The 18,028-nt window shown below is 36.3% G+C and overlaps 1 protein-coding gene across 6 annotated transcripts in view; it reads right to left on the bottom strand.

The window, feature by feature from the left end:
• Positions 1-18,028, bottom strand: part of AGFG1 (ArfGAP with FG repeats 1) — an 82,100-nt gene that overhangs the window by 49,490 nt on the left and 14,582 nt on the right. For all 6 annotated transcript variants that reach the window (XM_046018384.1, XM_046018385.1, XM_046018386.1 and 3 more), the window contains exon 2: positions 14,724-14,817. In XM_046018384.1, the coding sequence (XP_045874340.1) occupies positions 14,724-14,817 (94 nt within the window). The remainder of the gene's footprint in view (positions 1-14,723; positions 14,818-18,028) is intronic.

The following is an 18,028-nucleotide window of genomic DNA, read 5'->3' as shown; positions in this document are numbered from 1 at the left end:
GATCCAACTACCAATTTACAGGTAACCATGATGATAGAGAAACACTGACACTACGACATGGATAGAATCAGCAAAATCCAGACATTGGAAACTACTGAACAAATAACTGGGCTGGGAGAAGGGAGAAGCAAGAGGGAGTGGAGAAAGGAAGGGGAGAAGGAAGAAGAGAGAGGGAGAGAGAATAGGAGTAAATAATGCTGGAGGAGAACCTTATAGAAAAAAGAAAAGATTTAAAAGGCAAGCAAAACAGTTTCCACTTCCAGTAATGTCAGAGAGCTCACATTAACCCCCAACTCTCCAGCAGAGGACAACTATAAAATCTGTGCAAACTATCAGAAGACACTAAAGAGCAACCATAGCAAACAGAAACTGGAGAGGAAACTAGGTATTTTCTGTTTTTTGTTTTTTTTTTTTTTTTTTAAAGATCATCACTAGAAAGTAGGACCAGTCAGTGTCAAGCAGAGCTGTGTAAAACTTGAACAGAAATTCACAAATCTTAAAAAGGAGATTCCTGCAACCACAGTAATGGGGGGGGGGGGGGGAGCAAATACAGAGAGGGAGAGACTCAGAGACTAAGAGCCACAAAACCTGCAGAACAACTCTGCCCAGATCTCTAGCTCACCCTTAACCTAGGCATGTATGGGGCCACTCCAAGCAATTAGAGACTAAAAGAACTAAAGCAGAGATTTTAACTGGTATCCTCATGAGAAGCAGAGTTTGCTAAAGTAAAAAGTGAACAAAAGAGGGGCACCTGGGTGGCTCAGTGGGTTAAAGCCTCTGCCTTTGGCTCAGGTCATGATCCCAGGGTCTCGGGATTGAATCCCACATCGGGCTCTTTGCTCCGCAGGGACCTTGCTTCCTCCTCTCTCTTTCTGCCTGCCTCTCTGCCTATTTGTGATCTCTGTCAAATAAGTAAATAAAATCTTAAAAAAAAAAAAAAGTGAACAAAAGAAACAAACAAAACCAATACCTTTAAGGAACAAGACAGAATTCATAAGATCTACAACCTATCATTTCCAATATTCTGAATATAATCCAAAATCATTAGATATACAAAGAAATAGCAAAGTGTGACCTACAACCATAAGAAAAGCAATCAGTAGGAACAGATCTGATATGATGAGGACTTTTGAATTAACAGACAATGATTTGAAGCAGATAGTATCCATAGTATCCCCCTACGCAAGATCTTACAATGAATAAAACTATGAAATCTCAGCAGAGAAATAAAAACTATAAAAAAGAGCCAAATGTGAGAATGCAAGCTGGTGCAGCCACTCTGGAAAACAGTATGGAGGTTCCTCAAAAAGTTGAAAATAGAGCTACCCTATGACCCAGGAATTGCACTACTGGGTATTTACCCTAAAGATACAAATGTAGTGATCCAAAGGGGCACTTGCACCTGAATGTTTATAGCAGCAATGTCCACAATAGCCAAACTATGGAAAGACCCTAGATGTCCATCAACAGATGAATGGATAAAGAAGATGTGGTGTGTATGTGTATACACAGACGCGCGCGCGCGCACTGGAATATTATGCAGCCATAAAAAGAATGAAATCTTGCCATTTGCGACGACATGGATGGAACTGGAGGGTATTATGCTGAGCGAAATAAGTCAATCAGAGAAAGACAATTATCATATGATCTCTCTGATATGAGGAATCTGAGAGGCAGGATGGGGAATTGTGGGGGGTAGGGAAGGAAAAAAATGAAACAAGATGGGATCAGGAAAGGAGACAAACCATAAAGAGACTCTTAATCTCATGAAACAAACTGAGGGTTGCTGGGGGGTGGGGGGAAAGGGATAGGGTGCCTGAGTTATAGACATTGGTGAGGGTATGTGCTATGAAATGTGTAGGCCTGATGATTCACAGACCTGTACCCCTGCGGCAAATGAATTATATGTTAACTTAAAGAAGAAAAAAAAAAGAACCAAATGTAAATTCTAGAAATGAAAAGTATAAAATTAATTCTAAATAAAAAACTAGAGTACGGAGATAACAGAAGAGTCAGGTGGGGAAAACAGAAATTATTCATTCTGATGACTAGAGACTGGAGTTGAAAAAAGTAGTTAAGTAAACTTGAATACATAAATTAATAGAAATCTGAAGAATCAAAGATTGAGAAAAAAATTACCAGAGCTTCAGGGACTTGTAGGACAATTATCAGAATGTTAAGATATATGCAGGTGAAGTCTCAATTTCAACGTAATTTTGGGGGCACCTGGGGGGCTCAGATGGTTAAGCATCTGCCCTCAGCTTCGGTCATGATCTCCAGGTTCTGGGATCAAGATCCGGGTCTGGCTCCCTGCTCAGCGGAGAGTCTGCTTCTCTCTCTCCCACTGCCTCTCCCCTCCACTCGTGCTCTCTCTCTCTCTCTCTAATGGATAATTAAAATCTTTAAAAATAAATAAAATAATCTCGAAGACAAATTCATAGATTCACAAAGCTCAGCAAACACCATGAGTATAAACACAAACATATATATACTTGCAAAGCATGCATAAGTACATCATAGTCATACTTTAGAAAACAAAGATAAAGAGCTTTAAAATGGCCTATCACTACAGAGCAACAACAATATAAATATCATATAACATACTCTTTTCAAAGAAGAGTACTACCAAAGATAAAAAGAGGTATTGTGTAATGACACAATGACACCTTTATCAAGATGACATAGTAATGTCAGCCCCAACAACAGTTTCAAAATAAATGAAGCAAACAATAAAATAGGGGGAAATATGCAGATCCACAATCATTTGTTAACTGCTCTATCAGTAACCGATAAATTACCTAGACAAAATCAGTAAAGCAGACCTACAAGAACTGAACAGCACTATTAACCACAAACCTATAAATGACATTTACAGAATACTATACCCAACAACTTCAGAAACAGATTCTTTTCAAATGCACATCATATGTTCACCAATACAGACTATGTGCTGGACCATAAAACAGGTCTCAAAAAATAAGAAAGCGTTGAGAGAACATACAGAGAATGTTCACTGACAAAAACAGAAGTAAATTAGAAGCTGATTAGAGTTAAGAGACCTACAAAAACGCCAAATATGTCGAAATTAAGCAATCACTTTTATATAATCCATGGATCAAAGAAGAAATCACACGGAAAGCTGAAAACATTTTGAACTGAATTGACAAAAAACATATCAAAATTTGTTCAAAGCAGGTAAAGCAGAGGAGAGAAATTTATTGCTTTAAAATACTAGAAAAGTGAGCTTTCAAATCAATGATTTTAGGCTCTACCTTAAGCAAAGAAAGAGCAAATAACAGAGCAAACAGAAGGAAAAAAATAATAAAGAGCAAAAACTGTTATAGAATCTGTACACTTTTAAAAGGGGCTCTCATTAATGTCAATAAATATGACAACATACATGAAACAGGCAAATTTCCTGAAAAACAGAAATCATCAAAACTGATACAAGAAACAGATAATCTGAATAACCACAGTAGTCACTTTCATTCTCCGCCCCAGTGACACTCAGATCCCAGCATTCTTCCTGTCCTAGAAATCCCAGTCATCTCAACTTAAGCAGCTGGCCAAAGATGATGGAGTCACCCACTCCCACGTTAAGATCCCAACACTTGGTACAGAAGGTGCCAACAGGGGGAAGGGGAACGGGGACAACAGGGGAGCAGCCTGGGCTTGGTCCCTATGTCAAACAGTAGATCGCTAAGTGGGACATATAAAAACAGGCAATTGGCCAAATTTGGGTGGAGGTGCGGGGGACACAGTATGCCAACTCCAGATCTAGACATGTAGAGAGTATTCTTCAAAGAAACGGAAACTGGACTTGCACTAGCTGACTTCAAGATTGATTGATGTGGCACTGGTATAAGGACCAAAGAATAAATGAATGAAACCGAACACAGAACCCTGAAACATAATCATTCTTACATGGTCAATTTCATGTTTGACAAAGATTTCAAGACAATCCATTGAGAAAAGTGTTGTTAACAAATGGAGCTGGAACAACTGTATATATTCACAGAAAAATATGAACCTCTTAGCAGCAATGTCCACAACAGTCAAACTGTGGAAAGAGGCAAGGTGCCCCTCAACAGACGAATGAATAATGAAGATGTGGTCCATATATACAAAAGAATTATTACTCAGCCATGAGAAAGGATGAATACCCAACTTTTATGTCGGGATAGATGGAACTGGAGGAGATTATGCTAAGTGAAATAAGTCAAACAAAGAAAGTCAATTATCATATGGTTTCACTTATTTGTGGAACGTAAGAAATATCATGGAGGACTTTAGGAAAAGGAAGGGAAAAATGAAGGAGGGGAAATCAGAAGGGGAGACAAACTGAGAGAGGCTATAGGCTCTGGGAAACAAACTAAGGGTTTCAGAGGGGAGGAGGTGGGCGGAAGGATTAGCCCTCGATGGGTATTAAGGAGGGCACATATTGCACGGAGCACTGGGTATTATAAGCAAACAATGAATCATGGAACACTACATCAAAAACTAATGATATAATGTATGGTGACTAACAACAACAAAAAAATGAACCTCAACCTCTAGCACACCATATCCTAAAATTAATTTGAGATTGATCATAGATGTAAATGTAAGAGCTAAAGTTTTCAAAGCCTCTAAAATAAAATGAGATTATTATGATTTAGAAGCCAGAGATTTCTTAAGATAGAGCTGAGAAAGCAATAACTATAAAACTAGAAACAGATAAAATTCATCAAGACAAACTTTTGCTTGTCAAAAGATCCCAATAAGAAAATAAATGAGAAAGCCACAGACTGAAAGAAAATACTCACTAATCACAGATCTTACAAAGACTGAATAAATTCTTATCTATTCATATAATAGAAAAGTACTAGGTAATAAAAAAAAAGGAACTACATGTATCCACATTCACAATTTTCAAAATAACAAAAAAGCACACTTAATTATTTTATTTATATGAATACAAATAAAAATCAAAACACTGGTTGCCTCTGGAGGGGATTAAATACGAAGGAATGACAGGGAATTTCTTGGGAAGATGGTCATGTTCTTTATCTCTGCAGGGGTCTGGGTTGTCAAATTGGATGTACTTATTAAAACTCTTTCCCAAGGTAAGATTTTTATAATGTCAATTATACCTCAAACAATTTTTAACAAATACTGAATTTCAATTAATGATATCCTAAAGATTTAAGTGGTGATGTGAACCAATGTTTGCAGCATACTTTGGAATATAAGAAAAATATAAGATGGACTGACTAATGCACAGATACATACATATGTGCTAAAGCAAACATAGCACAGTATTTACTGTACCTGCATAATTTTTCCACTTTTAGGTATATTTGAATTCTTCATAATAAAATGTTAGGAGGTGGAGGAGCAGAAGACAGGCAAATCTGGTCACTGTGCTGCGGCTTTGAGCAGCCTCTGCTAAGATGAGATCTTGCCACCACCATCCATGAGAAGGGGTTCTGAGAGACACCGCAGCATGTAGCTCAACCTGGGAAGCAGAGCCGCTGCTCCATCATAGCACTCTCACTACTGGGAGACCCCGCTTACCTTCAGTAAGATCTAGAGGATCAAGCTGCAACAAGTTCTGCAACAGAAGGTGACTGCTCACAATCACCCCATCCTTACAAAGACCCTAGAGTTACAAGACAGTACGAGACTGTCCTTGGGGAATCAGTGGAGCCCACAGTCCAACAGAAGACTAACAAGATACAATCTAAAACTCTAAGAAGTTCTTGCTGGGCATGGCCTTTGCTTACTCCTTCCCAAAGCCGATCTTGCCTGTGCAGGATGGCTTGACTTTCATGAAACAGATGAAGAAGTCTTCAATGTCATCACCCATTCCTCAAAAATCTACAGGCCCAGAGCCTGTTTCAACTTTCTTCTTACCAGTTTATAAAGTACCCCACAACCAGATGGCACCCTGTGCTGCCAAGATGAATGCCAGTTGCTACCACAAACAGACTTCCTGCTCTGTAGTTAAGCATTAAACATCAGTCATGAGGAAGCTGTACAGCAGCTGATGCTGGAGCAGTGGAGGAAACATGGATGAGGGACTATGCCTTAAAGGTGTGCCACAGGGTACCTGTGCTATAGGTTTGACTGCAAGGCCTAAAGTAATCTGAGCTGTTATGTTTCCCAGGGACATAAGATGGCAGAGCCCCCAGGTTACACGGTATCCACTGGTCTGGTCGGAGGCCCTCACTCTCAGAAGCAAAACTGGCTTGTTCCCTGAGTCCAAGGGATACAGGGCCTAAGAAGTTGCCTGGTCAGACTGTGATCATCTAGTCTCTGATCCTTTATCAGCAGTACAGTTTCAAAACCCATATTAACCACTCAGAGCATGTGGACCTTACTTGTGTTTTGATTTGTACAAACTCTTACAAGAAGGAAAAAAATGAAATTTATGAAATGAAAGAAATTTGAATACTTGCTAGATAACTAGATTATTATTAATTTTTATGGATGTGAAAATGGTGTATATTGTGATTATATATATTTTTTAAAGTCCTTGTGTTTTAGAGATAACTTCGCTAAAGGGTTTACAGATGAAATTATAGGTCTCAGATTTGCTTCAAAATAATAAAGGAGGAGCAAGACCATGAGTTGGCAGAAGTTTGTTATATCATTCTGTCTACTTGCATAGATACATGAACATCTCCATAACAAAAAGTTTTAAAAGGAACAAAAAAGACTAATAATTTCTATTTTTAATTAAATCCAAGTAAGTTTTTAAAAAGATAACACACTAATAACAAGAAACAAACAAAAAGCTTAGATAAAAAGAAGCTAAAAATGGCTGAGGCCAATAAACTAGAAGGAAATAAATCATGTGAACTTGGATACCAGTGCAAAAAAAAGTTAAATAAATGCTCAGAACAGTAGTTACAACCTAACATCTAGGTCTTTCTTCAATACTCTGGGTTTTCAATCACCACTAGAAAAGAACATGTTACATATATATAAAACAAAGGTACAAAACAGGTGCTTCTCACAGATTACAAAGGAAAACGAAGCTCAGAAAAAGCAGTTTGTCCAAAGAGGTAAGATTCATTTCATTAGTGGTGCTGAAACCAGACCACAGATTATTTTGAGTCCTAGTCAGGTATCTTTAGTTGCTATACTGGTTGTCTCAAATGGTGGTCCCTAGCCCTCAGCTTCAGAATCACAGTGGGGTTCCAGCCAAAAATGCAAATAGACAGTCCTTTACCTCACCCAGGATGAGAATCTCTGTAGAGTAACACCCAGGACGTTTCACCAAAAAAATAAATAAATAAATATTTTTAAAAATTTACTAAGAGTAATTCCAATGAAACTCACATGATCTTAAGTTTCAAACTCCCTTGGGTGTATAGTATTGTACCTTCTCACTGCTGTATGCGTAATGAAAAGGTATATAAGATTATGCCACAGAAATGTCTCTAATGTTTCAAGGGTAGTAAAACCAACACAGAAGAACTACAAGAGCAATAAAAATTTTGTGTAGGGGTACCTGGGGGGCTTAGTCAGTTAAGTGACCAGTTCTTGATTACCACTCAGGTCATGACCTCAGGGTCCTGGGATCAAGCCCCAAGTGGGACTCTCTGCTCAGTGGGGTGTCTGCCCAAGATTCTCTCCTTTGCCCTCTCTCTGCCCCTCCCTCCCACTCACTCGTACACTCTCTCTCTGGCTCTCTCTCAAATACATAAAACTTAAAAAAAAAATGTGTGCAGGATCTTATAGTGAATACTATATATATACACATGCGCACATACATGTGTATATACGTGTGTATGCACATATATATATAAATACATATATAAATTTTTTTTTTTTTTTTTTTTTTTTTTTTTTTAGATTTTTTTATTCATTTATTTGACAGAGAGAGAGAGAGATCACAAGTAGGCAGAGAGGCAGGCAGAGAGAGAGGAGGAAGCAGGCTCCCTGCGGAGCAGAGAGCCCGATGCGGGGCTCGATCCCAGGACCCTGAGATCATGACCTGAGCCGAAGGCAGCGGCTTAATCCACTGAGCCACCCAGGCGCCCCATATATAAATTTTTAAAGTATGAGTGGGGGTTTTATAGTCCCTTTCAGCCACAATATTCTTGCAAGACCTGATAGGAGTAAAAATTTGATAGGACTTAAAAAAAGATTCACAATAAATTAAACAGCATGGGCAAAATGGCAAGAAAACGAATACAGACAGCAAATATGGAAAACAAAACAGAGATCACTACAGTTAAAACATTCCTGCTGGGAATGAAGCAAGATTAACTAGGAGGGTTATAAAAGGATTTACACTGAGAAAAGAAAGCTTTGGAATGTCACATACCAGGAGTCTTAAGCCCACCACCTCTAGATCAAATTGGGCCACTGGCCTGCTTTTGCACTGCCCCGATCTAACAATGGTTTTTAAATGTTTAAAGGATTATTTGTTTTTAAATGCTTTTTTCAAACAAGGATATGAAACAGTGACTATGCAGATGGCCCACTAAGCCTACAATATTTACTGGTCCCTTACAGAAATAGTTTGTGAACTTCTGCTAAAAGCAATACAGTAAGTGTAGATACTGGAATAATGAGTCTGTAACTCAGCCCTACGCTCAATAATGACATTGAATATGTTGTTACTAAAATAAAAGCCAACTTTTGCTCTTATTATTTAAGCTCACCATAAAGGTTAAAACATCCCCAGAGTTTAAATACATAAAACAAATATTAATGTATATGACACTTTTGAATTCTATGAAAACTAAAAAAAATCTTTCTAATAATAAAACCACTCAGTGCAGGGAGTAAAAATATTGATAATCCTTCCCCTATAATTTCTATTATCTCAGATTTTGACTCAATAAACATCTGAATATCTACATTATTTGGCAAAAACTACACTAAAAGCTTTCATAGGTTGCCTGACTTCAAAGTATTTTAGGGGTGGCTGTGACTCGGTCGGTTAAGCATCTGCCTTTGGTTCAGGTCATGGTCCTGGGGTCTTGGGACTGAGCCCCGCATCAGGCTCCTTGCTCAGTGGGGAGCCTGCTTCTCCTCTGCCATTCTCCCTGCTTGTGTGCTCATGCGCTCTCCCTCTCTCAAACAAATAAAATCTTTAAAAAAAAAAAAAAGAAATGAATACAATACTTTGAAGCTACATGATATTTCCATAAGCTGATTCACAAGTCATTCAAATACTCACTGCCTTTGCTCTGATAATGTCCTAAGCAATCTTCCTAATATTGGCCTTCTACTTTTCAGAGTCCACGATTGTACTGTACAAAGAACCACCATCACGTACTATAGATTACAGGATGGGAAGATTTAGGAAATAACCGCTAGTGTGCTGTCTAATCTCATAACAGACTAGGCATAAATAACATATCATAAAATGATACCTGGATATTCCAGCAAAACTATCAGAGCATGTTAATTTAGAATCTTAAATTTTTCTAGAAACTAATATTTTTTCGTGGTAGTGCTTGCCTTTGGTTATAAATGGCTCCAATCTCTCCCAAGGATACAATTTAATTGCCCAAAAGCTCTGAACAGCTTGTCTCATAAAATAAGGCCTATGTATATCTTCCTGAAAAATACTATGTCTCTGCACTCTCAAAGCCAACCCCCTACTGAAAGCACCCTCCCCCCCGATTTTTTTTAAAGATTTTATTTATTTGTTTGACAGAGAGACAGAGAGAGGGAACACAAGCAGAGGGAGTGGAAGAGGGAGAAGCAGGCTTACCACCAAGCAGGGAGCCTGACATGGGACTCGATCCCAGGACTCTGGGATCATGACCTGAGCTGAAGGCAGATGTTTAATGATTGAGCCACCCAGGCACCCTGAAGCCCTTTCTTACTCTTTAACCAAAATGGAATTGACAGAAATGATTTTTCTTGTCTCTCTCCCCCCACTAAACTCTAAGTGACACAAAGTATGTGTGTCTTCCTTAATGAATGTTTAAAAAGTTGGTATATTTTCTAACAGTATGAACTATCATAAAACTCTTAAGCCCTGCTTTTGCTTATCCCTGTATCTCTGGTACCCAAGGGGATAGTCCCTGGTATACAGTAGGTGATTAATGAATCTCTGCTTCAAAAATAAAAAAGGAATCCATCATAATCGTCAACAGAGAAGAACACCTTACTTTATGGGTTTATTATTTTAGAAGGATTTTTTAAAAATGCAGTAGTTTGTTTTGTGGGTTATTTTGATAATCTAGCATAAAAATAACCAAATACTATCAACAACGCATGATTTTCTCTGTGTAGACTGTATGCCTGTGGAGCATCAGTAGTAACTCTTTTATGCTCAGGCCTAAAACATAATTATGAAGAGTTCATTTGCTACCAGAAAAGTAAAACTGATGCTTCAAAATAAAATTACATATACATTTTCTTTTTATTGAATTATGTATAGCTCTGATCATCAATCAGCCTTCCTTCCATATTAACTTTAATAATCAGAAGTTAACCCAATAGTGAAATTCCTTCAACTAGAGGACCATAAATTACCCACAATATCACAAAAGAGGATAGATGAGGAAAACCACTAAAGATTTTTTTCAAAGTTAACATCATGATATAAAAGAAAGTATTGCAAGATAAATATGTGGATTTTTTTGGTAAAATATTTTACTTTTGAAAAAAATAAAGTTAAAACAATTTCCTCAAACAATAAATAAAAAGTGCTTCACCGCAAAATATTTTACTAACATCTGGCATACAATGGTCCATAATGTAATAATGTACATATCTGCTCCACTGAACACACTGTAGGAGTCTGAGAATACTAAAGTAATATTCAAGTATTTTGTAAACTACATATATAGAAACTATCTATTTTTATAAATACTAAGCATGTCCTTGGTACATGCTTATAAATAGTAACAACTTTATTTGCTTACCACGGCTTACAGACCAATACAGATGTACTTTATTAATGACTCAAATACCGTAAGTGGCACTGCCATCAGTTTTGAGATTTTCCAAAAACAATGAACAATTCATAATGTACTGAAGGAAAACTGAAATCTTCCCTAGATATACACATGTGCTAGGCCACTGCGCTGACGGTGAATTAAATGGCTTCCCTGTATCCATGTCCCTTGCCCTGTAACTTGGCAGTGCCCTCCTACTCTTTTTTCTGAATTTGGCAGCATGATTTTCTTTGGCAAGTTGTTCACAACTGTAATGCAAGCATTAAAACAGATTAAAGTTAAACACACAGATGACTGCACAGGTTTTCCTACATATAAATGTCTGGAGGAGCATTCAAAGCATGTGGAACAAAGATTAATTTATCACTCTGTGAGTCATCCAACAACCACTACGCTTACCTGCTTAAGCCTGCAATACCGGAATCATGAACCAAATATGCCCCTCAGAACACTAAGCCCCCTGGACGGAGTAGAAGAACCCAGACTGCTGTCAGTCAGTTTACTCTCTGTTAACTGGTGAAGCACTCCTCTTCAGGCATGACCCATTCATGCAAAAAAATGTATAACAGTAGTGTCTCTTTTTTTTTTTTTTAAAGATTTTATTTATTTATTTGACAGGCAGAGATCACAAGTTGGCAGAGAGGCAGGCAGAGAGAGAGGAGGAAGCAGGCTCCCTGTGGAGCAGAGAGCCCGACATGGGGCTCGATCCCAGGACCCTGAAATCATGACCTGAGCCGAAGGCAGAGGCTTAACCCACTGAACCACCCAGGTGCCCCAACAGTAGTGTCCTTTTAAACCAAAATGTAAGTGGTTAAGTATGGCCTTCTCCAAACTACTGACAGATGACACAAAGAATATGGCAACATGTTTTGAAATGAAAAATTAAGATTTGTATACTTTTCTCTATGCATGTTATACTTATGATTTAAATGTTTAAATAAGGTAAACTGATACTGAAGCATCTGCATTTGAAGTCTATGAAGTTTTTAAGTTGTTAACCATTCTGCACTTCATATCAATCCTCACCTTCTACACATCTCTTAAGTTTTTAAAAACACAGATACTGTTACTACTGTTAAGAATTAAATATACCCAGACCAATACTTTGGTTCTAAGGCGTTCTTAAGGACACAAAGTATGTGTGTCTTCCTTAACAAACATTTAAGAAGTTGGTATATTTTCTAACAGTATGAACTATCATAAATTTCCCTTCTTCTTGTGCACTGTGTTTGATCTGCCTTCAGCATCTTTTCCTGCCACAGGGTACCTTGCTAGTCAGAAGAGCATGTGACTTTTGATCTCAGGGTCTTGAGTTCAAATTCCATGCTGGATGTAGAGATTACTTATAAGCAAACAAACTTAAAAACAAATGAACCAAACCAGTATCTTCCTGCCAGCTTAGGTCCTAACCGTTTTACCTCTATGAGATCTTCCAATCCTCTCCTTTTCACCAACAAGTTGAGCCTCTTCCCATATTCATACTTCTGAAACTTTTTATTGTTACCATTAATAATCTAACACATGCTATCACTGTTACATTATCTGTCTCCCCAACTAGATTTTAAGCTGTCAGCTAAGCCTATGAGAAATGCCTATAACTGTATCCGCAGTACCTAGCACAGCAACTACCTTGGTGAGTGTTTAAGTGGCCTATCAATTTGCACAACTCTTTTTAGGATTAATATTCATGACCCATTCCAGTCATCTCTAAGTTTACATCCTGTTTCTATTTTGATATGAGTTGCCCAAAATCAAGGATTTCTTTGTATATATTCTAAATTTATTTTGTTATCAATCTTAATGACTGCCATATTTGACAACATGATTGAACTCTAAGGACACAAGGCTAACTGAAATAAGCCACTCAGAGCAGGACAAAAACTGTCTGATTCCACTTACATGAGGTATCTGAAACAGTCAAACTCATAGAAGCAGAAAGTAGAATGGCAAATGTCAAGGGCTCAGAAGGGGGAATGGGGAGTTGCTAGTCAGTGGGTACAAACTTCACTTATGCAAGACGAGGAAGTTCTAAAGACGAAATTTACAACACTATCCCTCTTTCTAAGAATACTGTATTGATACTGTATTGATAATTGATTGTATTGTAACTTTTTTAAGAGAGGAGAATCTTTGTTAAGCTTTCTTACCAAAATTAAAAGTTCCTTCAATCTTAGTATGTGGAGACCAGTCTTCACCCAAACTCAGCTACTTCCTGACAGGTACAGATGTTTTTACTTACTTCTCCAATGGACTGTTACTTTTTTAGTTCTACAACTCTGAATTTATCTGAATAAATACTATGAATTTAGATTTTTAATCTGAGAACAGAATAATATTTTTCTTTGTTTTTTTAAAGATTTTATTTCTTTGACAGACAGAGAAAGATCACAAGTAGGCAGAGAGGCAGACAGAGAGAGAGGAGGAGGCAAGCTCCCTGCTGAGCAGAGAGCCCAATGTGGGGCTTGATCCCAGGACCCTGAGGCCATGACCTGAGCCAAAGGCAGAGATTTAACCCACTGAGCCACCCAGGTGCCCCCAGAATAATACTTATTTCTAACTCCACATTCTGATGTCCAAAATTTTGCACTCTAGGGCAACATTCTAAGAGTGCAACCAGAAGTTTACACTACAGGTCTAATCTCAAACTTTATATATAAATAGTTCAAACTGTATTTCAATTGGTAAATATATTATTCTATACTTACAGCCATTACAAATCTTCTGCCCTTTCCTCTAGCTTTAGATTTTCCCACATCAGTCTAGAAGTTGATTATGCAAAATAATTTTTTATCAGCAAAATAGTGTGTTCACTTCTCTATATCATGCATTAAAAAATATTTCATAGTTTTTAATTTATACTTCTTCACTGTTTTAGAGACAAAATGACATGTGCATAACAAGAAGGCAAGCAAGTTTAAGATATTACTATCAAAATGTTAAGGAAGAAAGAGAGGCAAATTTTAAAATGTTTACATATAACATCTCAGGGTGAAAAAGATTAAAACTAATAAAATCTTAAAACAACTTTCTTTCTATTATATCAAAAATATGCAAGCAGAATAGTATAACTAAAGTAATATTTCCTTCCTATTAAGGAATAATGGTTATTATTAATCAATTAGGATGACTGGCTCAATCTTATCCCAAAATGTCCACTTTTCTTGTCAATTCTATAGTTTTTTCAATTATTAGATCACCACTTTTACAAACAACATGGTAAAAGCATAAAACCAAAAACAAGAAAGCAACAATCAGAATGCAATTACTGGAAACCCATTAAAGCAGAGTTAGAAGGAAAAAGCTCCTCTCCAAATTCTTACTGGGTTCCCCTTAATGATGGGCTGCCCCCAGCACTGCCAGTCCCTTTTCCTCCCAGCACCTGCTGAACAGAAAGTTTGGCAAAAAAAAAAAAAAAGGCATGAGGGGACCTCAAGTAAAAGCTGATCACACAATGGCCTAACAGAAGTTTACTACAGTACCACAAAGTTACTTCTCTTTCTCGTTCTCTCTCTTTTGGCCTTTTAAAGCAAAGACTAACGGTTATTCCAATACTAGATGTCCTCCAAAAATGCCTTTTACATTCAACACTGATGAATTTTACATACATGTTCCACCTCAGGATAAAGGCATTTATTAGATATTTAGTAGATATTAATTCTAAGTACATTATAGATGAGTAATTCTAAAATATCTAAATATAGAAAACAAAGATAACTTTTTAGATAGTGAAATTCACCATTCTAAGCAACTTATTAAATCTTATTAAAATGACTGCCAACAAAAAAGTTAAAAATTGTAAAAAACACTTACTTCATTTCCATGTTTTTGCAGAAATTCAATTTCTTGTTGTGTGAATGTTGTCATGGAGATAGATTTCACCCTGTGTGGTGGATTTAACCCTCTCCTAAAAGATAAAATATTTACAAATTTATTACTATGTATCTTAAAAATTACACATCAGTGTAAAACATTTTTAACTAGCACATTTAAACATTTAAAGTGAACAGTGTTCACTTATAAACTAAAAGTATTTAAAAATTATTTTAAACTATTAATCCCCATAATCCCCGATATGTCAAGGTAAGTTACGTTCACACTAAATAATGCATTTAAATATAAATTCAAGTACCATCTAGTTAGGAACACAGGGCACCTGTAACACATGAGCTTCTAGGAAATAAAATATTGCTTTACTGTGTTTCTAATGGAAGAAGATTATGTAAGAACTCTATGGTAAAGAATTCAAAAAGTAATTAACCATTTAAATATTTTCACATTTCCTAAGAAAATGACAATATTTTGTTAAGTCTGGAGCTATACAAATATTCTAATCAAACAGCCATTACCTTTAAGCTTGAGGATGATTTGAAAACTGAAAACTAACCTAAGAAAACTGGAAATTATTAACCCATAAGAATGAAGTCTCACCTTTCCTTCAATTCAAGTAAAGATTTATAATAAAGGACATTTTCAATCACCTCAGAAAGTAGTAAGTGCTCAAGAAGAAACTTAAAAGATATGAGGGAACTCGAGAAATACCTGGATACATGATTAAATGCCTCTGAAGTTCTTTTACACTCTTGAAGCCTTTCTGTATAGATGGCCTTAAGAGAACTTTATCTCTGTTTCTTCATGATGTTCACAGTGTACATAAAAAACTGATAGAAAAGCACTCAGAGAAGAGTAAAAAACTATTTACATTTTGTCCAACTATAACATACATTATATATTATGTCCAACTATACATATATATAGTCCAACTATTACAGAGTATATATAATACTCTACCACCTACAAAAATAAGGGTTAAATAATCTATGCAAAGTAAAAAGTAATCTATGCAAAGTTTCATAAAATTATGTTTAAGTCATGTCCTCTGCCAAAGGCTTCATTTGAAATCCAAGTTCTAGAACAGATTATTAATACTTTTACATAATTTGTCATAGTCATCATGCTAACTGAGAGATTTAATGATGTAAAATAATAAATGAACCAAAGCTCTTCCAAAAATAACCTGAAAACATTTTTTAATAAATGATATATAATAATCCTAGAAATTCACAATGTTGTAATTCAACAAGTAGGGAAATTCAGAACTAACAGAAGGTCCTCAATTATCATATTCCACTCCTCTCTCTCTGACAGAACTGGTACATCTTTTGAATCATGCTTTGAATGGGGGCAAAGCACTTTATCTGTTTCATATTTTGAAGAAGGAAAACGTTAAGTTGGGTTTTGTTGCTGTTTTGTTTTGTTTAAATTTTAAACTAACTCATTTATTTCTAACTCTTGATTAAGTTACAAGATACAGAAACAAAGATTGCACAGTAGAAGAAAGTGAGTACAGCAATTTCATCCTTGTAAAACTTACAAACTTTGCTATGAAAAAAACTACAGAATGAATTATTTTCAAGTAAATCTGCACTCATAAATTAAGGCTTCAGAAATATCTCCAAGGGGGCACCCGGGTGGCTCAGCTGGTTAAGCATCTGACTCAGGGTTTCAGCTCTAGCCATGATCTCAGGGTTGTGAGATCAAGCCCCACCCCCCCACCCCCTACCCCCTACCCTGGGCTCCGCACTCAGTGGGGAATCTGCTTGAGATTCTTCCCCCACCATCCCCCCACTCACACATTTTTCTCTCTGTAAAATAAAATAGATAAATCTGTAAAAAATAATAAAAATAAAAAATAAAAGTATCTTCCAAATTTCCTAAAGTGAAAATGTAGGAAAGCCATTATTCATTTAAAGCAGTAGGCTTCTTTTTCCAATTCATCTGTATCATGAGAACAAGATCAGATTCACCATTTTCAGGAAAGCTTATAAATTTATGATGTGTAATTACATCCTACCTTGTTCCAAAACAACTTAAGAGGAATTAACTTATTGTTCTCTTAAATTTTACTACTCCTCCAACTTAGCAACTTCGTCTCTCCTTATTTCCTAATATGTCCTTCTTTGTTTCAGCCAACCGTTTACTTTTCCACCTCTCTTACAGTATCCTTTTTAAAAAAGGAAAAGGCAAAGGAATAATTTTCTAATGAGAAAATGTCAAGCACTATTACAATGGTTTATGTTTTGGATAAGAAATTTTAGAGCACAGAATTATGCCCCTGTATTTCTCAGAAGATTAAATGAGGAAACCTCTGATTCTTTTTTAGTTATAGTTTACAGATGTCCCCTCATAAGAGCAGTACAGTGTATAGCCTATTCACTCACAAATATCATGGCCCTATAGTATCACAGGATCTACTTATGCATAAAGAAGGCATTCATACTACTTAAATATGTGACAAAATTTAGAACTTACAAAACAAATACAACCAGAATGAACTCATAACCGACCTATGAAAAGACATTTTTTTCCCACTAAACAAGAACATTTACTACAGGACTTCTTTAAGTGAGCTGATTCGGTGCATTTAAAATAGGACTCAATTTACACAACTGCAAGACACAATTTTGTCAGGCCTCAATAATTATACAAATAAGGTCACTCCAGGGAAATTTTACATTTGTTCATGTTGCCTTCTCTAATCACCCTTTTATATCCTATTTACCCAGGCAGATTAACCATACCCTCAATGCAAGGATATACCTGGATTTTCCCCCTTTTAGTCTCTAAAAGCTTTATAAAGATATTACATGCTTATAAAATAATTCCGTTAAAAAAAGCTGTTCAGTCCAAAGTGAAAGCTGATAGTCTCATACACTAAGGTAGGATAAATTCACCAATCTGTATCAAGACAAGAACCTCATTCACACCTTTTGACCTAGTAGTACCCTTTTAACAAACTACTCTAAAACAGGAATCTGAAACACAGCTATCTCCAAGATGTTCATCAAACAGGATTTATAAAAGGAAAACATCAGGAACACCTCAATATTAAAGAGGAAGTGATTAAATGACAGTAACATCGTAAACATTATGCATTCTTATGGTTATATTTTAATTTTTAGGATGAAAATTATATAGTATTCTCAGAACTATAGAAAAAATATCTGCAAAGAAAACAAACTAAATATCCCCAAATGTTAGCAGTTCTTGCATATAAATGATAGGGATAGGATGATTTTTTTTTTTCTATTTATAATTTTCTATTCTCTCCAAGTTTT

The sequence above is a fragment of the Meles meles genome, chromosome 9 (assembly GCF_922984935.1).
Source record: "Meles meles chromosome 9, mMelMel3.1 paternal haplotype, whole genome shotgun sequence".
Classification (NCBI taxonomy): Eukaryota; Metazoa; Chordata; class Mammalia; order Carnivora; family Mustelidae; genus Meles; species Meles meles.
Note: the sequence above shows the minus strand (reverse complement) of the source record. Positions and strands in the feature narration are given on the sequence as shown.